Source organism: Beta vulgaris, chromosome 4 (genome assembly GCF_026745355.1).
Source record: "Beta vulgaris subsp. vulgaris cultivar EL10 chromosome 4, EL10.2, whole genome shotgun sequence".
NCBI classification, from domain to species: domain Eukaryota; kingdom Viridiplantae; phylum Streptophyta; class Magnoliopsida; order Caryophyllales; family Amaranthaceae; genus Beta; species Beta vulgaris.
In genome coordinates this window covers 2,518,708-2,546,154 of record NC_079205.1, presented here as the reverse complement: position 1 = coordinate 2,546,154, position 27,447 = coordinate 2,518,708, and the positions used below count along the sequence as shown (strand labels likewise).

At 35.3% G+C, this 27,447-nt stretch overlaps 3 protein-coding genes across 3 annotated transcripts; 2 read left to right on the top strand and 1 right to left on the bottom strand.

The window, feature by feature from the left end:
* Nucleotides 1-6: 6 nt before the first annotated feature.
* Nucleotides 7-3,475, bottom strand: LOC104891733 (hypothetical protein). The gene is made up of 3 exons (XM_010677478.3): nt 3,111-3,475; nt 1,703-1,855; nt 7-194 (listed from the first exon to the last, which is right to left on the bottom strand). The coding sequence occupies exons 1-3, from the start codon at nt 3,219-3,221 to the stop codon at nt 123-125; spliced, it is 336 nt and encodes a 111-aa protein (XP_010675780.1). The 5' UTR covers nt 3,222-3,475; the 3' UTR covers nt 7-122.
* A 3,253-nt stretch (nt 3,476-6,728) lies between these two features.
* LOC104891735 (hypothetical protein) lies at nt 6,729-10,773 on the top strand. Its single transcript, XM_010677481.4, has 4 exons — nt 6,729-7,400; nt 9,086-9,532; nt 9,762-10,071; nt 10,308-10,773. Exons 1-4 carry the CDS (start codon nt 6,999-7,001, stop codon nt 10,439-10,441), a joined length of 1,293 nt encoding a protein of 430 aa, XP_010675783.1. The 5' UTR covers nt 6,729-6,998; the 3' UTR covers nt 10,442-10,773.
* A 6,437-nt stretch (nt 10,774-17,210) lies between these two features.
* LOC104891734 (hypothetical protein) lies at nt 17,211-22,986 on the top strand. The gene is made up of 4 exons (XM_010677480.4): nt 17,211-17,758; nt 20,552-21,001; nt 21,608-21,935; nt 22,401-22,986. The coding sequence occupies exons 1-4, from the start codon at nt 17,336-17,338 to the stop codon at nt 22,532-22,534; spliced, it is 1,335 nt and encodes a 444-aa protein (XP_010675782.1). The 5' UTR covers nt 17,211-17,335; the 3' UTR covers nt 22,535-22,986.
* The last annotated feature ends 4,461 nt before the right edge of the window (nt 22,987-27,447 follow it).

Below are 27,447 nucleotides of genomic sequence, written 5' to 3'. Positions count from 1 at the left end.
CTAACTTATATGTTCATACATTAACTAAAATCATTAAGAACAAAAAAGAAAGTTGCTGAAAATAAATATTCCTGTCCCTTGGAAGGAATTAAATAGATAGTGGTAGCTAAGTATTGTAGCAACTAACAAGAAATTGGAGCACCTCCATTCATCTCAGTGAAGACGTGAATTTCAGCTCCATCCGGAAGTTGCAGCTGCATTATTGATATTACAAATTAAAGTGGAATCACCAAAAACTGTACTAAATAGAGAGTAAAGTTTTACCTATTATTGATGCACTCATGAGCTAGTAAATAGTAGTATTTTTTTGTGGCAACAATAATTAGTACACTACTACTCTACTAGTAGCAACCTAATAGGAGTTTGTATTTTTTTTAGGAAAGATAATTGGTTTGAAATCAACTCTCGCTAGACAATTAACCTGCAGCCAGGGCACACTAGCTAAAAGCCTAGTACAAAGCTAAACAGTCTAGAATTAAATGTCCACATATTGCAAGAGTTTGTATATTTCTACCATTTCTTTTTGTTTGTTACACTTTTATAGATAATTTTTTTTAACTTATTATATTTCTTTATTTGGCGTAATCCATAGTATACTAAAAAGTCTTAATATTTCCTCTATTTTTTGTCATTTTTCCCATAGAATTACGGTCTCCAATCTCCACCACTTACCACACTTTATCTCATTTCCTACACTTGTGCCTATAACAGTATAGCAAGTAACAAGAATTTAGATACCGAGGGAGTATGATGTTAAACTCATAAGTAATACTCCTTGTGCACTCTCTCCCTTATTAGACTTTTCTGTCTTAGTTTCTGATCAGTTTTCTATATGTCCATATGTATTGGACTATTGATAACAACTATAAAAAGTTAATATCTTGAAATTACACATTCATTATATTTTGGTGAATTTTTGTGGTCAGAATTTATAAAATTTGACTTCGAAGAAAAAAAAACAAAATTCATTAAGAGAATGATGGAGTATATGAGATAATGAAATCAAGTAAATGACTCAATAATTACTCCCTCTTTCTTTTTTTAGTTACTATGTTTTACTTCCTCCGTCCCATAATATAGTGCTTGCATTCCTTTTTGGGTGTCCCAAAATGTTGTGCCTATTTTCCTTTTTATCAATTTATTTGGACTAAATTATCCTTCATTCCTACATAAAACTTTCCAAAATACCCCTACCTTTCTTTTAAAATATGTGCGCCCCTATTTATTGTTTTACACCATTCCAAGAAACATTTATTGCTCATTCATTTTTTTTTTAAAGGAAAAAGAAGAAAAAAACTAATTCCAAGACAAAAAGTATCCAAAAACATTTACTTAAATATATGTTTTTGTGAAATCTTAAAACTCCTTCCATTTTTCTTAATTCTTGTAAAAAAATGAGAGGTAAGCACTATATTATGCGACGGATGAAATATCATTTAAACATGTCTCATTTTAGTTGTTACATTTCTCAAATATTTCAACTTTTAATATGTAATACCCACATATTATTTACTTTTATACCCTTATTTTGTCTTCAGTATACCAAAAAACAACTACTATATGCTTTGTTGATCTATTTTTCAATGGTCTCCATATATTTTATTCGTCTGTGTTACTAAAGTAAATATAGCAACTAAAAAAGACGGAGGAAGTAAATGCTGAAGCTGACGCTTAAAAAAGAAGAGAAGATAGATGGTAGTACATCGAGTGGCGAGACATAGCCTGGTAAGCGGGTTCCATCTCCGTAGAAGAAGCGAGGAGCCCCAATTTCCAAGTGATGATGCTTGCAATACTGGTCAAACGCCTTTTGTAACTTTGCATTTCGTACCACCTTCAGATGAGTTGCTTTATCTTTCTACGTACACCCATTTTATAATAAATTCATCTATCATTTATTACATTATTACCTACCTACTTATAATTAATTCAAACACTATAAAACTAAAGAATAATACTAGCATGACTTAATAATATTTTCCCATTGAAAACACAAATAAATATTACTCTTTTGTTTCAAAATATAGTTCTTATTTCTATTTTGAGTATTCTAAAATATAGTTTCCATTTTCATATTTTATTTCACATTTTTCCGTAATTTGTCTAGAAAAACCGTGTCTCGTCATTTATTTTCTTCTTGACATTTATTTTTTTCTTTGTTTATTCAGCCAAAATGTTACAATTAATGCTTATTTCACCAATTATTATCTACTCTCTCTTCTAAAATCATCTTTTTCCATACAACATTTATTTAAATAAACAAAAAATCTTTACTATCCATCTTAAATTCTACTTGCATAAATTACCCTGAAAAATAGAAATGAGAACTATATTTTGGGACGGACGGTTAAGTTGAGAAGGAAAAATGAAGAGTAAAGGAAAATGATTTTCATTTAAATTTTGGAAGAAAATATTTATAAAATAATAATATTTTTTTTAAAATTTCTTGCTCAACTAAACAATGAAAAATTGGAAAACGAAGAGAACGTTTTCTAAACATATCATAAACTAAATATAATACTAATAATATATTTACCTAATATATACTACCTCCGTTTGTTAATAAGTGCAACATTTTCCTTATTTGGAATAGTCACAATAAGTGCAACCAAGCTCAAAATGGTAAAAAAATTTCAATATTATTACAAATATGCCACTAAAAAGCAAGAGGGGATCACAACTTTTTTGTTTCATCACTTGAATTACTCTACTTTATTGTGGTCCCAACTTTCTCTCTCTACATTACTTGGTATTCTCCCACTTTCTCTATGTTACACTTATTAAGAAACGGAGGAAGTATTACACTTCCTCCGTTCCATAATAACTGAAACACTTACTATTTTAGAACGTTTCAAAATAAGTGAAACATACCTTAAATAGATAAAAGAAAGTGACAAAATGACAAAAGTGCCCATCACAAACTTGTATAGTTTGTTTTTCTCTCTCATTCATTTGATAATAAAAAGGGTATTTTATGATTTTTTGGCTTTTGAAAGTGACGTTTATTAAATCTTGTGCCCAATTTATATGTTTCACTTATTATGGAACGGAAGAAGTATAAGGAAATTATACTCGTACGTAGAGAAGATTAAAGAGAAGGATAGAAATAAAACCTGATTGACAAACTTGAGATAAATGAAGTTGGAGTCATTGTCTGTCATGGTAGGTTTCATGGTGCTTGCAAAGCCATTGGTATGACTACTATACTTGTCATTGTCACCCATTGAATAATATGTTTAAATCTTCACTATCTAGTTCTATCTTCAACACGAATTAAACCACTTGAAACTTCTTCTTGCTTAATTAATATAATTCTTTCACTTAGAAAAATAGAGAGATAAATTGACAAAAACCAGAAATATAATGTGTGTGTGTCATGTGTGCATAAGAGGGAGAGAAAGAGATGAAGTTAGGTGAGGTAGGAATAGTATGAAACTGAAAAGAAAGATATGAAACAGTAAAATATACGGAATACGAAGGAGTGAAGCTTTTAATCTCTAGCATTGCAAGGTTGTCGTTTGTTTGCCTTACACAGTTTTCAAAGAAGTATTGGTACTCCCTCTGATTTTATTTATTTGCTACATTTTTCAAAAATGATTGCTTTTTTTTATGCTCTTTCCGTTCCAAAATATAGTTCCCATTTCCATTTTTGGTTTCCCAAAATATAGTTTCCATTTTTATATTTAGTTCCACATTTTTCCGTATTTTGTCTAGAAAAATCGTGTCCCATCATTTATTTGCTTCTTGAATGTTGTTTTTTCCTTTGTTTATTTAACCAAAATGTTACAATTAATGCTCTTTCACCAATTATTCTCCATTCTCTCTCCTAAAAACATCTTTTCCCATACAACATTTATTTAAATAAACAAAATATCTTTATTATCCCTCTTATATTCTACTTACATAAATTACCGTAAAAAAAGGAAAATGAGAACTATATTTTGGAACGGAAGGAGTATTTGCTACATTATTTCTTTATTAGGAGACTTGGCCTACCAAAAAGTAACAATATTATATTTGTTTCCGCTCTTCTTCCACCAAAAAGTACTACCTTTTCCCCTTTCTTTACCTTATTTAATGCTAAAAGGTCAAAAGTACACTAAAAAAGAATGAAAAGGACATCTCCTAAATTCTTGTGTAAATCAAAATGTAGCAAATAGATAAAAGCAGAGGGAGTACTATTTGATAAACTGATAGGGAGACGTCAAAATGATAGCAAAGTAATTTTATAAGTTGGAGGTATCAAAGTAAGTATAAGTTGGTATCATAATTCAGTTAAATCAGTATACTTTGTTACCAAATTAACACTTTGGTAACAAGTAAGAGTTACTTCATCCGTTTCATATTACTCGCTACATTTTTTAATTCATGGACTCTTAGACAATATTTGGAGAAGAGAGGTAGAGAGTAAAAAGAAAAGGGATCCATGTGAGAGGAGAGAAATAGAGAGAGTTTATTGCCTAAAAAGAAAATGTAGCAAGTAATGTGAAACCTCCCACGATAAAAAATGTAAAGGAGGAAGTACTTTGGTATTGGTATTACAGTGACTCTATTTTGCCATTTTGGTACCAATTTAATTAAACTTTGGTACCACCTTATACTTATTTTGGCATCTCAGGCCTTGTTTGGTTGTATATAGGAAGTCATACTTCCTAAAAAGTTATTTTTTCCATGTATTTGAAATTCCTAGGAAGTGTAAAATTGTGTTTGGTTGATAATGGGAAGTTCTACTTACCCAGGGGGACCTAGGTAAGTAACTTCCTCCATTATGGAGGAAGTAGAACTTTCTACGAAGTGCAAATTCCCATGATTTTGCCAACCAAACAACTTCATATATTTCTATTTCTTAGAAATTTGCACTTCCCATGATTTGTTTTATCAACCAAACAAGGCCTCAAGCTTATAAAATTACATTGGACTTTTGTAAGATATCATGTAAACATTTCCTTATGAGACACCAATCCAAACTCAAGCGTCGAAGGTAGAGTGTTACAAAAGCGTCATTTAATTGTTACCAAGTGGCGTCAGGCGTCTCCTAAGAACATCATTGATCTCATGTCATAACTCATAAGTCTGATTCATTCTGTTTTATTTTGTCTATTTGGCTGTTTACATAGTTCAACTTTATTTACCAAGACATGACTCGTACTTTGAAGATATTTTTTTTATTAATATGGAATTGAAGATATCAAAGGTCAAAGTTACGTCTTGGAGACCGTATAAAAAAAAACAAGAACTATATTATGAAACGAAGGGAGTAGTAACCTAATTAGTTTTGACCAAATTAAATTCATCTATCTCAATGTAACTGTAGTAATTTGATTGGTACATTTGTCACAAAATTTTAATTATTAAAATCTCTAATTATAATAGTAATTAAAGTGAGTTATGTGAATAGTGCAAAAGTCAAATTGTAGTATTCCCTCCGTCCCATAATATAATGCATTTTTTTTAATGGTAATTAAGAAGAATAGGAGAGTAGTCGGATTCTCCCAAAAAATATTTAATGAAGTACTTTTTGGTACTTTTGTATCGAAACTACTTCTTTATTTTATTTTTCCTTCACTTCACATAAAATGTTTAAAAAATGTTCTTCGGGATGGCGTAAAACAATAAATAAAGGCACACATTTTGAAATAAGGTATGTGTATTATGCGAAGTTTGTATAAAACTGAGGATAATTTAGTCTGAAGAAATTGATAAAAAAATATAGACACAACATTTTGGGACACCAAAAAGGAATATATTATGGGACGACTCAAGTGTATTACGAGACAAGGGAATATTTAAGGCGTATACTTTTCACATGAACTAATTATGAACGTATTAGACTTGATTATCGTTGTTCTCACTTTTATATTTTCACATGATTAGACTAATCCTACCTGAAATTTATTTAAAATAATAATCAAGGCTTTTTGAGAAATTCAATTTTTTTAAAAAAATTTATTACTTAATCAATAGAGGTAATAATTACTGCCTAGTGGAGTAGAGCCATGTAGAAATACTACGTTGAAGCATAGGCTTAAAAAATGTTGGGTTTTTTCTACATGACGCCTGTGTTTTCTGAAATCTACATTGTATCTGATCTTTTTGGAACTTTCCATATCATAACCTTAAACTTTCTAAGATTACACATAATACTCTTGCACGTAATACCAAACAATAGATTTTAGGACTTTCTTACAATGTGGGTTATATAGGATAGGATTGTTGAACATTCTTAGTTGAATGAAGTTTAGGATATGATATGATGCTCAAAGATTAAAGGTTGAGTTGAGTTTGGGGTAGGATAATTCATTAATAATAGTATTTTGTGTCACGTTTAAAAAGTTTAGGAGAATAACGTGAAAATTTTTAAAAGCCAATATAACGTAAAATTTCGAAAACACACAAAAGCACTATGTAGAAAAACCCAAAAGTGCTTATCCCGACCCAGGGCCGTCTTGAAAACTTTGAGCCCCCGGTTCTAAAATGAAAATTGGGCCCAAATATTAATAAATTAAAGACGAAATAGTTCGAAAGTTAAAGGTAAAAATTCAAATATTAATGATAAATCGTTAAATTTTTCTTATTAAGAGTGAAAAATAATGTGATTTGCTTTAATATGAACTAAAATTATTATAATCATTATATTTTGAGGCCCTTATAATTTTGAGGCCCTGTGCTGTAGGGGTCTTTGCACACCCTCATCTACCCCTCTGTCCCGACCCATCGCAACCCAACATGTGGTGGCGCCGTGGCAATGGCCTCAAACACGGATGAAAAGTTGACAAAAGTCATATATATTGAAGTTGACAAAAACTTTAGTTTAAACTAATGAGGAGAATAACATAATTATACAACAACAAAAAAAAAAAACACTTCCTATCTTTATCATTACACAAATTCACGTATAGACGTGCCATAAGATAAGAATAACACTTTACTCTTTCTTAATTCTTCTACTCTATAATAAGTAAGTTGCTGACCAAAAACACAAAAACCCAGAAAAAATAAAAATGGAAGATGAAACTTTAATCCACAAAAACCAAAACAAAACTTACACAAGAGTTTTCTCACATGCACAAGATGAGTTACATAGTGTTCGTACATATCTTAGTTGGATGTGTGTTGACCAATCAATTTATTTCAATACATTTCTTTCATGGTTTGTATTTCTCATATTTGCAATCATAGTCCCTGCAATTTCCCATTTTTACCTCACTTGTCCTTCTTGTGATGTCAAGCATAAACAACCATACGACGCCGTTGTGCAACTTTCACTCTCTAGCATTGCAACGCTGTCGTTTCTTTGCCTTACACATTTTTCAAGGAAGTATGGTGTTAGAAGGTTCTTGTTCTTTGATAAACTTGTTAATGAGAGTGATTCTGTTAGGCATCATTATACTACTCAACTAAATGTATGATCTTTATTTTTACTAATTATTTTATTTTATTTTTTTGAATTAAAATTTGATTTTTTTTTGATGGGTTTTAATTTGTTTGATGAGTAATTGGTTAAATTGGGTGTATGTTGTAGTTTAATTACTGTCATTTGCTTTTTTAGTTTAGTTTTTGAGTTCTTTAAGTTGATGAAAGTTTGTTTGAGATGGGTTTTGATTTGTTTACATGGTTTAATGGGTGATTATTGGTTAAATTGGGTGTATGATGTAGTTTAATTACTGTCATTTGCTTTTTTAGTTTAGTTTTTGAGTTCTTTAAGTTGATGAAAATTTGTTTGAGATGGGTTTTGATTTGTTTACATGGTTTAATGGGTAATTATTGGTTAAATTGGGTGTTGCTGTATTTTAATTACTGTCATTTGCTTTTTAGTTTAGTTTTTGAGTTCTTTAAGTTGATGAAAGTTTGTTTGAGATGGGTTTTGATTTGTTTGCATAATTGGGGTGAAAATTGTTGTTGTATATGATTCACTGCTCTAGATTTTGTTAATTGATTTAATTGGGTGACCACTTGTTGTTTCATTTTTGTTGTTTGGATTACATAGAAAGATAATTTTAGCGGATGCCAAGTAGCTTAGTTAGTAAAGTCTTGTGCGGGTGATATCCAAGACTTGAGATCATATTTCCGTTTGCATTAGTGCCCTATGTGGCTCTCTATGCTCGCTAATTAAAGTCTTCTTGTCTCATACTCATTATTTCTTATGGCTTACACAATATGTAATCTTAAAAATCAAATTGGATCCTTTATGTTATGAGAAGTTTGGTTCAATGGAAGGACTAATCATTTTCCTTTTTGTTGAGACTTTCTGAGCTCTTAGGTTCTCTTTCTCGTCGAAAAATGAATTCATAGGTTCTCCTCATCTATTGTACTCCTTACTTGCTTAGATGTGATCCTAAAAATCATACAGGATCCAAGTTTGGTATTGGGTTCCTTTTGGAATTTGGAGGATAAAGTCTAGCAGGATAGGGTTAACTATATTACTTTCTTACACTCTTGACATGGAAAGCTGAAAATATGAAGCAAATCACACAACTAATCTTGCCTAGGCTGCCATTTTACAACAATTATTTCATGCCAAATCCCTTAGATTGGGGTATGGAATTCAGACTCCAAATTGTATCACATAGTGGCGTTCTTGGTTGGCTACTTGGCTGTAAATCCAAAACGCTGGAGTTTCTTTAACTTTTGGCCTGTCGAACCTGGTCTATACCGCCTTTTGCGAGCCTCCATGCTTGATTCATGGAGCAAGACATGGTTGAAGTTCTTTTAAATCTCACTCTAAATCCCATCGCAACAATCAACTTTGTTAAGCAAAGAGTTCTTTAACTTTTGTATTGGATTTCCTCATGGCCCCATTCGACATTTGAGCCCCATCAAATCTGTGTAAAAAAGTAAATTTCTTCTATCAGCTCATTGAGCACCCTGAAGATGCTTATTGTGTCGTGGTGGGAATTGCCCTCGAAACTGCCTTAATGTATATCTTATCTTTTGTGTTTTACTTGTTACAACTAACTATAGTTGATGCTAGTTGTAATCCCTTAGAATTTTGTGTTTTACTTGTTACAACTAACTATGACTCTCTAAATTGCCATTATGATTCATGATAAATGATAATGATTCAAGCTCTCCTTTTTGGTTTATGCAGAGATCTTTGAACATATTGTCTGGCTTTATCCTCCCATGTTTTGTAGCTGAATGCACCTATAAAGTCTGGTGGTATGTTTCTGGGGCTTCCCATATTCCCTTCTTGGGCAACGCCATTTTAAGTGACATTGTAGCGTGCTCGTTGGAGCTAACCTCATGGATTTATCGTACCTTAGTCTTTTTCCTGGTCTGTGTTCTCTTCCGCCTGATCTGCTACCTCCAGATCCTACGGCTCAAGGATTTTGCTACTGTTTTTGAGGTAGATTCAGATGTGGCTTCCATTCTGGTGGAGCACTTGAGGATCAGGAGGCACCTTAGGATCATAAGCCATCGTTATCGTGCATTTATCTTATGTGCCTTGATGTTGATCACTTTAAGCCAACTTACTTTCTTGACGCTGACTACAAAAGCCAATGATGTGAGCATTTTCAGAGCCGGAGAACTTGCAGTACGTTTCTCTTACCATTTTGCCGTTTTTACCATTACTTCCTGCGTTCTTTTTCTCCATTATAAATTAGTATGATAAATAAGGGGTGGTTTTTCTGGTTTAGACAAATTTCTTCAGATTCTTTCCCACAAAAATTGTTTGAAAGAAGATTTTTGATTTTAGTAATAGGAGGATAAGGGAAATAAAAGGGTTCTAAACAGTAGGATTTTGTTCTTTCTATCTGGTGCAGCTCTGCTCTGTGACTCTACTGGCAGGGCTGACGATAATACTGCGAAGTGCTACAAAGATCACACATAAGGCACAGGCAATAACAGCTCTTTCAGCAAAGTGGCATGTTTGCGCAACAATTGACTCCTTCGTCACCTCTGAGACTGAGTTACCGGGAACCAACAACATTAGCAATGCTGTGTGTTCTAATGCCAGTAGTGTAGATTCAGATGATGATGATGCTGGTGATGAGGAAGATGATGTCGATAATACCAAATTTCTTCCAGCTTATGCCTACAGTTCTATGTCCTTTCAGAAACGACACGCTCTTGGTAAGTTATAAATGGATCATATAAAGCACAATAATAAGAGTTCAGCTAAAGAACAAACGATTTGCTGCAAACACGAGAAGAGGGAATGGGTTTGCGTTCTACATGCTCTTCCTCTCTTTTGTTTGTAACAAACAATTTTCCGTTTACTCTCTTTCATTGATTGATGGACTCGGCTTATAAAATCAAGTAAATATTGAAGCTTATTGCTCTCTTTTTTATTGATTTTTTGGTTGCAGTGACATATTTGGAGAAAAACAAAGCTGGGATTACATTGTATGGATCAATGTTGGATAGAACTTGGCTTCGACTCATTTTTGGTGTTGAGTTGTCCTTAGTACTCTGGCTGCTCAAAAAAACCATCACTATTTAATGAACTAATCATCAATTTTTGTGATTTTGGCACCTCAGATTAGATCCAACCATCGGTTATTTGATCGTTTTGGCGCGTGATTTTTGAGAATTTAAGCAGCTTATTATGATTGGATTTGCAGCTTTAGTTGGTTTAATCTTCCTTTAAAGATTGAGATACTGTACTGTAGTGTTATACTTACTCTTAACTATAAGTTCTAAAATACTTTCAGACCTTCCTGTTGTAGATTTTATGGTGTTCTTTTGGCTTCTTTCTTGTACAGTTGTATGTAAGGCGTAACATCCCAAGTTATTCCCCAACTAATTGCTATGAATTGTGGCTTTCCCAGTTCCCACTGTTGTATGTTTGGCTGTAAGTAGTGACATTATATGTGTTTGCATGTAATTTGATCTTGCATTGTACTATGTTCTTTTGATTATGTGAAAAGTGGAGCGTTTTGTTTCTAAATTCAGGCTATTGCAATTTCAGGTTTTGTTTCTAGGAAGGTTCTATTACTTCGCAAAATGAGAGAAGTTGCTTACCTTGCCCCCTAGGTAAGTATTGTAAGGCCCATGAGTCCACCTACAACTCCACCATTAGTACAATGTTGTCCGTTTTGGGCTAAGCCTGCACAAATATGGTTTTGAGCTCTTTTCCAATAGTGGGACTCTTATAAAATGGGTAACTACTTATCTCTCCGATGTGGGATTTTGTGTACCCAACAATCATCCCCTGATACCAAGGACCACAAGCCTCTCATGCCCTAGAGCTACACCGTACCGCTCTGCACCTGTATGCTCTAGCAAGCCGACCACATGGTTGGCCATTGTATATGCACGTTCTCCCAGCTGAACTATCGGCTCTGATACCTGCTGTGGGCCAAGCCTGCACGGATTTGTTTTTGGCCTCTTTTCTAAAATACCTCAAACTAATATAGTTGGTGACTTCTTATAAACTAAGTTACTCCTTATCTTTACGATGTGGAACTTGGGATGTACACCCAAAAAGTATAACTTTCAATAATGGAAATTGCAACTTCCTATATCTAACCAAACAACATTACTTAATTCCTAAACAGTGAAAATACATAAAAATTGCAAAATCAAGGGAAGTAGGACTCTCGAAATAATATATCTCGTAGCTATGCAATTGAATATACTAGAAAATTATGCACGCAATGCGTGCTTGATATTTTCTTTTCAAACATAAATTCTAGCCCTTTGGGGAATAAACAGGGGTAATAATTTGAACATTAAAGTTTTTTGGCTAAATTTCATAGATTAAGCCTCTATCATTTAACCCTTTTTTTATTTTTTTACTTATTCTTTCTTTTAGGTTTTTTACAATTAAACTTGATGAACGACAAAATAATATTAAGTGAACTTTTTAAGGATTTCTTATGTAGTATTGACATAGTATTTTGTGTTAAATAAATCATTTCACTTTCTTAATTGATTAAAATTTTCTTTTTGATATAATGCTTGATTGTGTTTGTAATTTGATTGATAAAATATTGAGTTGATGTAATATTTATTTTTTACTTTCTTCAGCATAAATGTATTAACATCTTGTAGTCAATATTTTATTTTTTTTGTGGTTCAATTATAACTTGATTACCTTCAATATTTAAGTTAATTTTTTAATGCTATATTTGAGTTTGACTTTTTTTTTTTTTTACTAATAGTTGATTTACTATTGGACTTCTATAAAGAAATATCATAACTCCACTTTTTTTTATATATAATAGTAATTATTATTCCCTATCTCTCTCCTAAACAAAAAATGCAACACCAAACAAAACCAAAACTACTTAGTAAACTTCAAAATTTTCTGTTATTTATTTGTTGACCAGCAAAAAAAAAAAAAAAGAAGCAATTTCAATGGTCCCGGAGCCATGTGTCTTCACGCCTTGGAATTTCATTTTCAAACAAGTGACTTCGTAAAATCATGACTTTCTTATCTATGCTCTCTACCATTACTTTACATTATTATATTACTTACAGTTAAGAGTAAATCACATGTATCAAATATGTCTTGGCTTAGTGGTTAAAATTGATGTGTTATGTATGATAGGTCACAGGTTCGAATCTTCAGCACTGTACTCGTAGGTGAAATTACCATGTCGCCCTAGGGACCTGTGAGACCCACCTCCGCAAAGGCCAGCCCAACCAGGTAAGGAGTTCAACCCGGTGTTGTGACATCATATGCCGTCATCTACCCAATCCTTATAAACAGAGACTGTATCCCTATTTATCGTGGTAATGAACAGTTCACCCACCAATTATCTCTCTAGACTCTCGCTTTAAATCTCCGATCCCAATACTGATTTGAGCGTCGGAGGGGCGATTCCGAAATCACCCGGAGTAGGACCTAATCATTATTTTGCAGGTTATACGGCTCCATCGGACTATTGACACTCACCCAAACACAACTCCCGTCGAATTTCTCATCATATCGCTACTCAAAAGTTTTGCATCCGAAACACGGGTATATTGGTATTTTCACTTTAAGATTGGGTTGGCAATAGGTACCTTTGTATTAGAACTATATATGATAGACCCAAATAAAGTAAAATCCAATAGTAACATGAATGTTCAATATTTTTAAAGAGCAAAGAGCTTATCAACCTCATTATTGTTGAAATAGCTTCCACCACACTTGTGAGTCACCTATTGAAAACTCTTATTTTGGATATAAAGAAAAGAAATAGTGAAGTTGACATACTAATAATTAAGTAAAATACTAAAAGTATCACTTTAAAAAAACACTTTCTCCATCTATCATGACAAAAACCAGATGATGACGTGAGAATAATTGCCCACAAATCAGCCGTTTTGCAGGGTAACACAACATATAACATTCAAATCAAACCTATACATACTCTTACTTTAAGATTAGTATAAAACAATAGTACTAATTACAGATTAATGCAAATCTTTGTGTGTCAAGTGTCAATCTACATCTAGAACCAGCTTAGACTTAGCTTAAAGTGTATGATTTACTGTATTAAAAATTGTAAAGAAAGAAAGAAAACTCCAACTGAAGTTGGCAATGTATAAGATGTGGCACAACATTGATGGCCAGATGAGCGCATTTAACGGGTATAAGTTGTGCCAAGTACATAGTAAGAGAATAACATGATGTTGGACCCACCTTTAGTATTATTAGTTGAATGATTGCATCAAACATATTATTTGCAAAAATCACCTCTATGATTCTTTGAAACATACACCCGGGTGTATCTTGAGTCTACCGGTAGAGCTAGCTAGGCATGGTCCAGTCGGCCCGGCCTGGCAAGAGAATCTTGTTGGTGAGCCGTGGGTTGCTAGTGCACATCATTTACAAATTTCAGGCTTAGCTAGATACGAGCATGATGTGTATTTTTTTCCTTTGACGAGGAGAAATAAACTTAGACAATACCATAGTTTTGGGACCACCCTAAAACATCCTTACGGATGATAAGGGAGAAATTCATACAATAAGGAGGGAACCAATAAATCAGGGAAGGACAGTCATATTCCTTCCTAGCCATAAAACCAATAGCCTTGTTAGCTTTGCGAAGCAGTGACAAACTGGCACACCTGGAATTGAAGAGCATATACACCCGCATTAGAAATCTCCCAAGGAATACACCAAGAATACTTCATAGAATTAATGACCCCTAAACTTTCGCATTCTACAATGAGATCAGTAATGTTAAGGAAAGAGGCTCCCTTAATGCCTTCATTAAAAGCCTAAGTTGTGGCTTGAATTATTAGGATATGATTGAACCCAGAGATGTAGCACCAGCTAACATAACTTCACCATCACTATTTATAATCACAAAACCTAAAGAAGGATTGCCATTACTAAATTTAAAAGCGTCAAAATTTAGCTTGCAAATATTAAGAGGGGGGCAAATGAGATTAGTACCCGCACAAGTTATAGTGGGAAGATTACTCTTAAGAGAAGTTGAGGAGAAGTCACCTACCTCACTGTCCACTTTACACCATTGAGTGAAAAATTATTAATTTGGAAAGTAGCACATCGAGGAGGGGGGATGCCTTCATCATTGAAATTCACTCTATTTTTTAAGAACCAGATAACCCACCACACAAAAGAAATTTCTTGATGGCTTTTAAAGAAAGCTCAAAATGAGAATAATCTATCCAATAACGAGAAGAGAATTGACTAGAGAAGTTGACCTCTTGAGGGAGTTTTTGGCCAATCACCATTGACATGAAGGCACTCAAATGACATATCTAAAGTGAAGGGACATCCAAAACAAAGGTGAGAAAGAGATTAACGGGCATTGCATCACAAAACGCATTGCTAAGGAAGAAAGATCTTTAATTTTTCAACTCTATCTTTTTTAGGAAGCCCATCATGACAAACTTTTCATAAAGTTTTTGATTTTGGGAGAAACATGTGGCTTCCGAACCAAGCAAACTCGACTTTTTCAAAGTTTGAGTTATGAAGACTTGAGCCAACATAGACCTTGACTTGACATAATACTCTCCGCCGTCAAACCCCAAACAAGAGTTTCAAGTTGAGGGTTATTAGAAGGAAAAAAGAAGAAAGAATAATAGAAGCTATATGGGGAGGGATAAGAGAAACAATTTTCTCTCGATCCCAACGCCTATGATCATCAATAACATCACTCACTTTGAAGTGTGTTCCGACTCTTGAGTATGGATATGTGTGCTCTTACCTCCTTCCACCCTTCTCATTTTTAGCTATAAATAATTAAATTGTAAACCTTTTTAAGGGAAAGCCCACACACGCACCGTGTCCTACGACTATCTCTATCTAATCTTGAGAGCTACATTGTACGCATAAAGATGACAATTGACATATTGGTATCAAGCATAATTTATCATAATAAAATAGGTCCAACATGCTATTATGCATTGTGAATTGTGTGTAATACTCTTCATATGATGAAGAGCACGACACGATTGCATGAGATGACAAAGACGTAGCCACAAAATTTTTCCAACAAAATGACTATTTTCAAGTTCAGCCACTGCACAATTCTTAACGTAGATATAACTAAACGTGTCGTATCGTATTGTATCGTAATTAGACGATACTTTTAGGTATACATATAGATAGTGTAGGCATAGCCGTACTTAATAGTTAGTATATCTCATATTCATGTAAAGAACAAACAACTTTTTGTTTGTGTAGTTGTTGGTAAGTTGGTAGCATATGGTCGACGTATAGTTAAATGACTTATGGGCAAAGTGCCACAAATCAATTGGCTTCAGTAATAGACTAGTAGTGTAGTACTAAAATCACATGGAACAAGTAGATCATATATTTATATCATATTAAAAGATTGACAAAGGATCAAAGTATTCGATTTGCTCTCTTTATAAAGTGGGTGAAGTACGTATATAGCCGCAATCAGGAGAAACTAGTTAGGTTTGTGTTCGATTTCATAATAATTTCGAGTTGCTTTTTTAATACATCAAATTCTATATAAAATGTAGGATATTTACATATTAAGACAACTTGATCAAAATGACTCATGTTTGGATTAATCTGTTGGTCAGTGTCATATTTCAATTAGCAAAACTACGATAATTATAGAATAAGATATAACACTTATGCACATCCTTTTTTACATCGTTATTTGATACAACCTTTCACGAAAGATCTTTTGATCTTTTGTAATTTCGAAAGAGAACTAAATCTGATACAGTCAATTGAGGATGTAGAATTAATATCTATAGCGACAGTATGAACATCTTCATCAACGAATTAAATTTTCCTACGAAATTAAAAACTTAGTCCCAAAAAATTCTCACGAGTAGAGAAATAAATTCCAATACTTGGATAAATAAAGCACAATAGATTGGTAATCATAACTCAATGATTGGGTAGAGACACTCTCCATGAGAGTAAAATGGAGATTTATTGTGAATATGAAACAATAACTAAAAAAAGTCAAGAAGATGGGGCTTAGGTTAGAAGTGATAATGAGCTCGGTCTATTCGCGAACATTTCGGGCTCGAGTTGATCAAAACTCGTCTCGTGGTAGCTCTGATTCGGGCTCGGCTCGAGACCTTAACGAGTCGAACTAGGCCAAGCTCGACTCGAAAATCTCTTGAACAAGCTCGGTTGTTTTTTTATATAAAAATTTATTATAATTTAGAGCACTTTAAAAATTTATTATAAATGAAAACACTTTAAAAAGTTATTAATAATACGTATCCTTTTGTACAAATTTTTACATCAAACAATTCATGCCTTTCTTTTTGTATCCTTTTAGATCTAGTTTGTGTATTTTTTATGTATATTTGCAAGTAATTCATTTGATTAGCATGTAAAAAAATGAAATAAAATATGTTTATTCATGTTATTTTTTGAACTTAGTCTATTATTCTACAAGACCTATCAACAATTTTTTAAAATTTCGGATATGATTTTTTTTTTCGTTTAATGTTGTGTTAGTTTATTTTTAATTTGTCTCAAAGCGAGCTTGAGCCTAACAAAGACGAGTCCAACTCTAGAGCACAACTAAGCCGAGCTTAACATTTAGTGAAGCTCACGAGTTCGAGCCGAGCTTCAGTTATCGAGGTCGTCGAGCTCACGAGCCAAGTCGAGGTAAATGATAAAAGAGCGTAGAAGAGCCGAGCCCAATACAGTTTGGATTCGAATCATGCGATAAGCACCCCTAACTTAGGTAATGTAAAGGAACAACTTTTTACTTATCTTATCTAACGCCACAGGAGCGCTTGTTAGTTGTTACCTGTTGCCATTCTTTTTTCCAGTTAGAAATTACTATATTCATATACATACAAAAACAAACTCCATATATAAACACCCTCAACTCAATTTTCTCTCCACACTCCTCCACCCTTCTTTCTCTCCCAAATCCTCACCATCACAACCAAAAACCATCACAAAAAACATCAAACAATCATAAAAATGGGTGATGATGGAACACCAAGAGACACCTTATTACCCCGTGCTCGAACCCAAAGAAAATCATTCAACAGATTATTATCCCATGCTCATGATGAACTCCATAGTTTTCGTTCTTACCTTCGTTGGATGTGTGTCGATCAATCAAACATATACACTGCATTCTTGTCATGGTTTGTATTTTTAGTATTCGCAATCGTAGTGCCGGCATTTTCCCATTTTTACCTTGCCTGTCCTACTTGCGACGCCAAACATGATCGTCCTTATGATACCCTTGTGCAGCTATCTCTATCAAGCATTGCAACGTTGTCATTTGTTTGTATTTCTCAGTTTGTACGAAAGTATGGCTTAAGAAGGTTTTTGTTCCTTGATAAACTTGTGGATGAGAGTGATTCTGTTCGACATCATTATACTACAGAACTTAATGTATGTTTTTTTTGTCTCTGTTTTTTTTTTGTTGCTTGGTTAAATTTAGCATTGATCAATGATTTGGTTATAGTTTTTTTTTTCTCTAGAAAGACCATTTCTTATGATGATTCATGTTTGTCAATTGGGTTTTCATTGGTTTGTGGAATTGCATTGGTGATTTAGATTAATGGGGTTGCTTGATTTTGATTGAATTGGGTGAACTTATGATCAATTTCATTAATGGGGTTGCTTGATTTTGATTGAATTGGGTGAATTTTTGATCAATTTCATTAATGGGGTTGCTTGATTTTGATTGAATTGGGTGAATTTTTGATCAATTTCATCAATGGGGTTGCTTGATTTTGATTGAATTGGGTGAATTTGTGATTAGTTTTGTGGAATTAGCTTTCATTATTAGTCAATTGTTCAATATAATTAGATGGGTGACATGAGTTTTGATTTTGATTTGGGTGAAAATTGTTTCTAGATTTGATCCCCAGTTTTTTTTTTTTTTTTTTTTTCCTTTTTTGGGGTTGATGCATCATGTTTCTAGAATTATTGATTATCGGATTTGGGTGTTTCTTTAATTCCTTTTTTAACAGCTGGCCTGCTTATTTTTGATGATTTACTCTTTCAATTGTTCCCCTTTAATGATGTTTTTGTGTCATTTTTTCTATGATTTTGTATGATGATTGGTAGTACTAAATAGAGCTAGTTGTTAATCTATGTGTATTACTGTGATCAAATTGGTTCCTTGACTATTTTTGCTTTCTCCATTCATTAAATAACTTTTATTACTAGTCAACTTTGTTGCTTGCTCATTAATGTTTTACAACTTGTTTTCTGATTGTATGAATTGATGGATGATTTTACTTTTATCCAAATTATGCTTACTTCTGTTGTTCTATTGATGTAAATTATTCAATGACTGGTGTTTTTTAATTATTAATATGATATTTGCGAACTGATAGCGAATAGAATTCTCTTCGGTTTAGGATATACTCCCTCCGGCCTTTATTAGTTTACCCCTTTATTTCGCACAGTATTTTAGGAGAAATAATGTTGTGGGTCATAGAAAGAAAGAGAAACTATTATTTTATATTAAAATTGAATATATGTGTGATGAAAAGTTAGGGGTCCTATTTCAAAAATAGAAACAAAAGAAAGGGTAAACGAATAAAGAACATCCCAAAAAGGAATACGGGTAAACTAATAAAGACCGGAGGGAGTATTACGAAAAACTAGCGAATATGATCCTTGAAATTGGTCCCCTACTTCATGTTTGCTAAATGGTCCAAATATGCTATTTGTTTTAGTTTCTTTGGTTGCATCTAATCTGATCTCAGTGAAAAATTTGTATATTGTTGATGTTGATTGAGAGTAATTGATTGGAATCCAGTTGTGTGAAGCTTGTTTGTTCTAATGGAGTTATGGTCAATTTAAGGTTGGCTACCAGCCTGTTTCTTTCTCACTACGTCAGATCTAGTTTTCTTCTATTTTTTACAATTTATTCTGTGGCACAATATTACTAATTTATTATATAGGAGAAGAAAGGGAAATTTTTGTTCTCTGGATGTTTCCTGATTGCACGTTTGTTGGATTCCACAATTGTGGCACTGATTGTATTATTGCTTGGTTTCTTTTGGTGTCATGTGTGATGTGTAAAATTTGGTTAGTGTAGAGCCATACATTATTGTTCCTTAGAGTATTCATTCATCCCATGCTGTACATCCTGCACACATTACGGGATTGATTGTACGCGTAAATTAGAAGAATCTCTGGCATGATTTGGGACCGATAACGATTAGCTTTTCTTAATTGTCTAGATTATTCCTCTAGTAAACCTTGGTTAGTTTGGCAATTGGCATACATTAATACGCATGATTAATATGTCCCTATCTAAAAGAGAGTGACAAATAAGTCGTTTGGATGGGGTTTGATTTGAGTCATATTTGGTGATCACTTATTCATTTTCTAAGGAATTTGATCATACCTGAGAATACTTTCAAGTTTCAATTAGCTTATCATAATAAATTACTCACTATTAGTCACATTTATTGACTGTTTAGGTTGATTTGGAACCGAGTCATGTTATTTCAGGTACGATTTGGGTCCGGGGTGTTCAGATAAGAGTCTGTTTTGCGAGTACATAGGCTGGAAATGTCATGGATTTCTTATTAGTTGCAACTTGTAGGCTCCCGTGGTTTCTGTTATAGTCCACTCCATGCTGTAACTGGACATTTTAGATTAATTGAACATTCTCCTTTTCATGTAAAATAAAATCCATCCTACTTGCACTTAGGCGTGAAACTTCAAGCTGTTCATGATACTTTAATACTTCACATCATGGCCCATGAGAATACTTTACTTTAAACCAAAACTATCACATGTAAAAGTGATCTATTTTTGTCATTGCTACTTAAGAGATTGGTTGAGAAGAATGTTTAGTGCTAAGTGGTAGGCCCTATGAATTTTGAGCGTTACAAGAGGTACAGTAAATAGATATATTGACAGTTTTATCCTACTAGGCTAGGTTGCACATAGAGGGATACATGTACGGGGTGCGGATTCGGGTACGGGGACAGAAAACGACAAGATTTTGAAATTTTAGTAAAGGGTACGTGTACCCAGGATACGTATCGTACTGCGGGTACGAGTACGTGACCAAGTAAGAATGTAAATATACCTCTTATCTTGGGGGAAACAGTTAGTGAATCTGTGAATACCCTTTTTGTTATACTAATTACTAATATTGTGGTTTTAAGGATAATCATGATAATGATGCAAGTTTATCTTTTTATGCTTCTGCAGAGATCACTGAAGATATTGTCTATCTTTGTCCTCCCATGTTTTGTAGCTGAATGCACCTATAAAGTATGGTGGTACTCTTCTGGGTCCTCTCAAATTCCCTTCTTGGGTAACATCATCTTGAGTGACATTGTAGCATGCTCATTGGAGCTGATCTCTTGGCTCTATAGAACATTAGTCTTTTTCCTGGTGTGCGTCCTCTTTCGTTTGATCTGCTACCTCCAGATCCTACGGCTGAAGGACTTTGCCACCGTATTCCAAGTAGATTCAGATGTCGGGTCTGTTTTGGTGGAACACCTTCGGATCAGGAGGCACTTGAGGATCATAAGCCATCGTTATCGTGCATTTATCTTATATGCCTTGACAATTATCACTTCAAGCCAATTTGCAGCCCTGCTGTTCACCACCAAAAACCATGCAGATATGAGCATTTTCAGAGCTGGAGAGCTTGCTGTAAGTCTCTCTTGCCCAAAATTCCTTTGTGCTAAAACTCGCCCATTATCTCTGCTAAAAGTGAGAAAAAGGAATCCTTTAATTTCAGCTTGATTGACTTATTCATATGTGGAGTAGTGAGTATTATCCTTTTTACCACCCACTAACTTCTTTTTGTTGTCAAAGGTAACAATATCTTCCATAGTCAAGACATTTATTACTGTTTTGCTAGCATGGTAATGGTAATGGTAATTAACTCCTAAGAATATCTGTAAAGAAACTATCATTATAGTTCCCAACTTCCCATGGATATTGGCATTGGACTTTCCTTGCTAAAATTACCTATACATATATCACCATTACCGTCATTCATTACTACGAATACTACCTATGAAACAAATTGTGAGCACTTCAGTGAAAATGTGCTGGTATGCATGGTTATATGAAAAGTTAAAATAGGGAATGATTCTGTAATATTGAGCTAATTAAGGGATGGCTGTAGACAAAACCGTTATCACCTTTATTTATGTAAAAAGGTTTGGTCTGAAAATCAAGAAATTGAATGACAGAAAGCAAGAAATTGAAGAGACTGTAATAACAGAACTTTATTCTTTATAATCTGTGCAGCTAAGCTCCATGACTCTAATGACCGGACTTGCAATAATATTGCGAAGTGCTACAAAAATAACACACAAAGCTCAGGCTGTCACCGCTCTTTCTACCAAGTGGCATGTTTGTGCAACAATTGACTCCTTTTTTACCACCTCTGAGACCGAAACACCAGTAGCCCAGAACACCAGTACTGGTGGTGCAGCAAGTCCAGGTTTCTTTGATGCTAGAAGTGGAGATTCAGATGAAGATGAAGCTGGATCAGAAGAGGATGATGTTGATAACACCAAGTTTCTCCCTGCTTATGCCTACAGCTCAATCGGTTTCCAGAAACGACAAGCTCTTGGTAAGTGCAAATCTTTTCATTTCAAACACGTATTGTTACTCTTTGAATCCTATAATTCTAAAGCACATATCCTCACAAATAACCCAAGTTTCATCCATCTATCTAAACTACGTACTATCACCTTTTGATTATCCAGAAATAATACGTAGGTTTGGGAGTTAATCCCTTTGTTTTTCTTCGTTTACCCACTTTCTCTTTTGTGTTTTTATGACGTTATCATATTGTTACTTATTCCTATTCAAGATATAAGACCCACAACTTCTTCCACAACCTTTCCCTTTTAGAGACATAAGTCCACCCCCACCACTTCTCTTTTATGGTAGGCAAAGTGGTAGGAGTAAGACTTAACACTGCTTAAAAAAGGCGAATTATATTTTGTAAGATATGGGATAATTGATGTCAAAATTGTCATATGTTAGAAAATTATTGAAGCTTATTGCTGTCTTTTCCTTGGTTGTGTGGCAGTGACATATTTTGAGAACAACAAAGCTGGAATCACAGTTTATGGATTCATGTTGGATCGAACTTGGCTTCAACTCATTTTTGGTATCGAGTTATCCTTAGTACTTTGGCTGCTCGGAAAAACCATTGGTATCTAACAGACAAAAGCATCATCATTTGGCAAGCAAGATAATCCAACCTTTGCTTCTCTGATCTTATGGTCCTTCATTTCTTAGAAGCTCTTTTGCCATCAGTCGGAGTGAGTGAGGGTGGCGAGGAGGCGGCTGGTTTGACAGTCTTAGTTTGGTCCTCCTGCCAAGAGACACCATTGAGTTCGTTATAGTGAGTTTCTCCATGTTGTGCACCTAACCGCAATTCTTTCACATCATCATCCATTTGTAGATTCTAAAGCCTTGTTTGGTTTGATTCTTGTACTTAAGCATCTTCACAACGACATATGATTTGTACTTTCTTCCGGAAGATATTAGGCTTGTCATCATTTATTTATTTGTGTAAATTATTGGGAACAGAACAAGTGGTTTATTTTTGTAAGTTGGTTGTAAGCTCATATTATCAAGTTGCAATATCATCGAGTATTTGTTCTTCCTTTCTTGCAACCATGTATGTATGACCATTCATTTTCAAGGTTTACGTTTAAAATGAGGGATATAAAAATATGAAAGAGCTAATAAAAAGGTGCCACTTGATACTTTTTAACCACTTTAGTAAGTCAATTTAGGTCGAAATTTGTTCTAGGAATTATTCTTGCCAATTAGTTCATTAATTGATACTTCTATTCAATAAGAATATGAAAAAGTAGGAGGGTGAGTGACAATTAAATATTGTTGCTCATTGACAAACCTTGTCGATCGTAAATTAATTATAAGTTTGGGTTTGCAAGAGAGAATTAAATCAACAATAATAAAATGTAGAGAACGTATTGTGTCGGATTCGTCCGACCATAATCTTGGTCGGACGATTTTCAGGTGGTTCCAATTTTTTTCAGGTAGTCTTCATTTTTTTTCAGGTGGTTCCAATTTTTTTCAGGTAGTCTTCATTTTGTTTTCAGTTAGTCTTCTTTGTTTTTCAGTGGGTTTTTGTGCTTCAGTTAGACTTATTTGGGTTTTAGTTGGTTTTTATTATTTTTCAGGTAGTCTACATTTTTCTTCAGGTAGTCTTCATTTTGTTTCAGTTAGTCCATTATTTCTTTCAGTTGGCCCATTATTTCTTTCAGTTGGTCCAACTGAAAGAAAAGAAGGTCCAACTGAAAAAAAAGAAAGTCTAACTGAAAGAAAATAAAGTCCAACTGAAAAGAAAAGAAAGTCCAACTGAAGAAAACAAAGTCTAACTGAAAGAAAACAAAGTCTAACTGAAAGAAAACAAAGTCTAACTGAAAGAAAAGAAAGTCCAACTGAAAGAAAAGAAAGTCCAACTGAAAAGAAAACAAAGTCCAACTGAAAAGAAAAGAAAACATTAACCTCTACTTTCTCTCACTTTCTCCTTCTTCTTCATTCCTCTTAGCTGATACTCCATACTCATGTTCAGAACACCACCAGTCCACCACCATGTCAAAAACCCACTCCTCCAAGAACAACATCAGAAATCGTCAAAAACCGCTTCTTACATTGAAAATCGTCCATCACTACCACCGTGTAGATTGAAAATGTCACTGCCGCATTGAAAATGTCAACTCTTCTTACATTGAAAATGTCAGCTCTTCAAATTATCTAAATTCTCTCTCTCCTTCTTCACACATATATAATCCTCCTTACATTTCACTCTTTTCTTCCTCCATTACCATATCTACTTTCTCTCTCCTCAAAATGGGTAACTGTCAATTCTGTAATGGCTTACCACCACCACCACAACAACCACCGCAACAACCACCCCAACAAAAAACACAACGTCATTCTCTCTCTTCCAATATCGGCAGAATTCTAGGTCGTCCAATGGAAGATGTTCGTGAATCCTACATTTTTGGTCGTGAATTAGGTCGCGGACAATTCGTCATAACTTACTTAGTTACTCATAAACAAACTAAACTCAGCTTCGCTTGTAAACCCGCGCGCGTTAAGTTGGACTCAGCCAGTCCGACGGAAAGTATTGGGTCAGACGGTCTGACCCAATACTTTCACTAAAATGTATTAAGAGGACTTTGATCCAATCATGTTGGACTATACATAATGTTGTGCATATTATGTTTTGTATCTTTGGCCTAGTTGTATTATTCTTGAGGCCCAATGTATTACTTAGCCCAGCTTAGCATTTGTATTTTATTAGGGTGTAAAGTTTACGTGAATAGGAAAAAAATACAACAACACACAAAATCATTCTCTCAACCTTCGAAGGCTTGCGGCTGCAGCCTTGTCATGGTATCAGAGCCACGGTGATCGAAGACCGTGCGTGACGAATTTTTCCGGCGACTCTTATCTGAGACTTGGCTTCGCACGTGTGAAGCGGTAAGGAGAAAAACTCAGCGATGGGGGACGAAAAGCAGGTAATTCCTGTGACGAAAGGGGAGTGGCAGGTGAACGCCACCTCCCCATATTACTTGGGCTCCGGCGATCAGCCGGGCAATATGATCAGCCACGTGATGTTCTCCGGGGAGAATTACGTGGCCTGGGCCAGAGCGATGACGCTCTCCTTGCGAGCACGACGTAAGTTCGTGTTTGTTGATGGTTCGGTTGAGAAACCGAGTGAACCGAATGCACTACTGGACTGGGAAACGGTGCATTCAATGATTGTTTCATGGCTTTTGAGGAGTATGGAACCACGTATTGCGACTACAATACCGATGCACGACAACGCTAAGGAGTTGTGGGAATATCTCGAGCGGAGATTTTGTGTTGCTAACGGACCTCGTATACAGCAGATTAAGGCGGCCATTACTGATTGCAAGCAAACCGACACCATGAAAGTGGATGAATATTATACTAAACTCACGGGATTGTATGATGAACTGGCAAGATTGAAACCTGTACCTTTGTGTGAGTGCAAGCAGTGTGTTTGTGGTCTTGGGGCTAAATTGGCGAAGGATAGGGAAGAGGAGATCTTCCACCAATTCTTGATCGGACTCGATCCGAAGTACGGCGCTGTGCGTACTAACTTGCTGTCCCAGCAACCCTTAGGTGACTTGAATCGCGCGTATCAAGTGTTGATCCAAGAGGAGCAGTCGCGCATGGGTGCTCGTGGCAAGGACACTCAAGAGAACGTTCATGCGTTTCTTGTAAGCAGTGAACGTGGGAGAGGGCGACTCGATCGCATTGATAAAAGTAAATTGGTGTGCACACATTGCAAGAAACAAGGGCATGAAGTAGGGACATGCTTCAAGATTCACGGGAATCCGGCATGGTACGAAGAACGTATTCGCGCCCGCAACGCTGCAGCAGGGCGGTCCGATAGCGGGGCTGCTGGCGGGTTGGTCGCGTCCGGGGCTGGTGGTCAGTCCGCATCTGCTGGGAGTGGCCGTGGCAGTGGTGGCCACAGTGGCAGTGGGCAAAGTAAGGGGACAGGGGGGGCTCGAGTCAACGTTGTTCAAGATGGCACATTTAATGTTGGTGGTGAAGGTGGAACTCCCCTGGTCAATCTTACTCCTGAGCAGATCCAAACACTTATGAATCTCATTAACAACGAAACTAATAACGGTGACCGTATGACGGGTGAGTTGTGTGATATTGCTTGGATCATTGACACAGGAGCGTCGCATCACATTACTGGTACTTTGTCCTGTTTGCGTAATGTGCGCGAGGTGAGTGGGCGCCCAGTTGGTCTTCCCAATGGGAATACCGCCTATGCCACGAAGACAGGAGATGTTTATCTTGCCCCTTATCTTGTTTTGCGTGATGTATTGTTTGTGCCTGAATTTAATTGTAGCTTGATCTCTGTGTCACATTTGGTGTCGGATAATCAATGTACTGTCCAATTCACTCCTTCTTTGTGTGCTATACAGGACCTACCTTCAGGGACTCTGATTGGAGCAGGTGAACGGCGAGGGGGACTCTACTTCTTTCACAAGGTGGCTGTGGCACATGCTGTTGGTGACTCAGATTTGAGCTTGTTTGACCTGTGGCATCAAAGGTTAGGTCATCCTTCGGAGAAAGTTGTGAAGATGCTTCCTGCTGTTCGGTCTAGTTCTCTTAGGAAGAAATTGACTAGAGTTTGTGATATTTGTCCTATGGCGAAACAAACACGAGATAGTTTTCCTGTTAGTTTGAATAAAGCTAGTCGTGTGTTTGAACTAGTTCATTGTGATTTGTGGGGACCTTATAGTGTGCCTTCTTCTTGTGGTGCCTCTTATTTTTTAACTCTTGTTGATGACTATTCTCGTGCCGTCTGGGTTTACTTGTTACATAATAAAACTGAGGTTTATCAACATTTCATTTCTTTTTGTGCTATGGTGCGTCGTCAATTTGATACTGATGTTAAGGTGGTTAGAAGTGACAATGGCACGGAATTTAATTGTCTTCATGATTTCTTTGCTGCAAACGGGATTCTTTTTCAGACCTCATGTACTGGCACCCCTCAACAAAATGGGCGAGTTGAGAGAAAACATCAACATATATTGAATGTGAGTCGTAGCTTAATGTTTCAGGCTAGCTTACCTATCGATTTTTGGGGTGAGTGTGTCCTCGCGGCCGTTCATATTATTAACCGTACTCCTTCTGGTGTTTTGGGGAACATCACTCCGTATGAAATGCTATTTGGTCATGCTCCTGAATTTGATCTTTTACGTGTCTTTGGATGTTTGTGCTTTGCTCATAATCAAAAGGCGAAGGGTGATAAGTTTGCTCCTAGGAGTCGAAAGTGTGTTTTTATTGGGTATTCTCCGGGTAAGAAAGGGTGGAAGTTGTATGATTTGGAGACTCACACTATTTTTGTTTCTCGTGATGTGCTTTTCTATGAACAACATTTCCCCTATGCATCTCCCTCTCCTGCCACAACCCCTGACTTCTTACCTTCTCCTTCTATCTTTCCCGACGAGCCTCCTTCCTCCCTTGTACCTCTCGGCCCAGCAGCCTCCCAAACACAAACTCTGCCCAGCTCCTTCTCACCATCACCACAAACCGGCCCA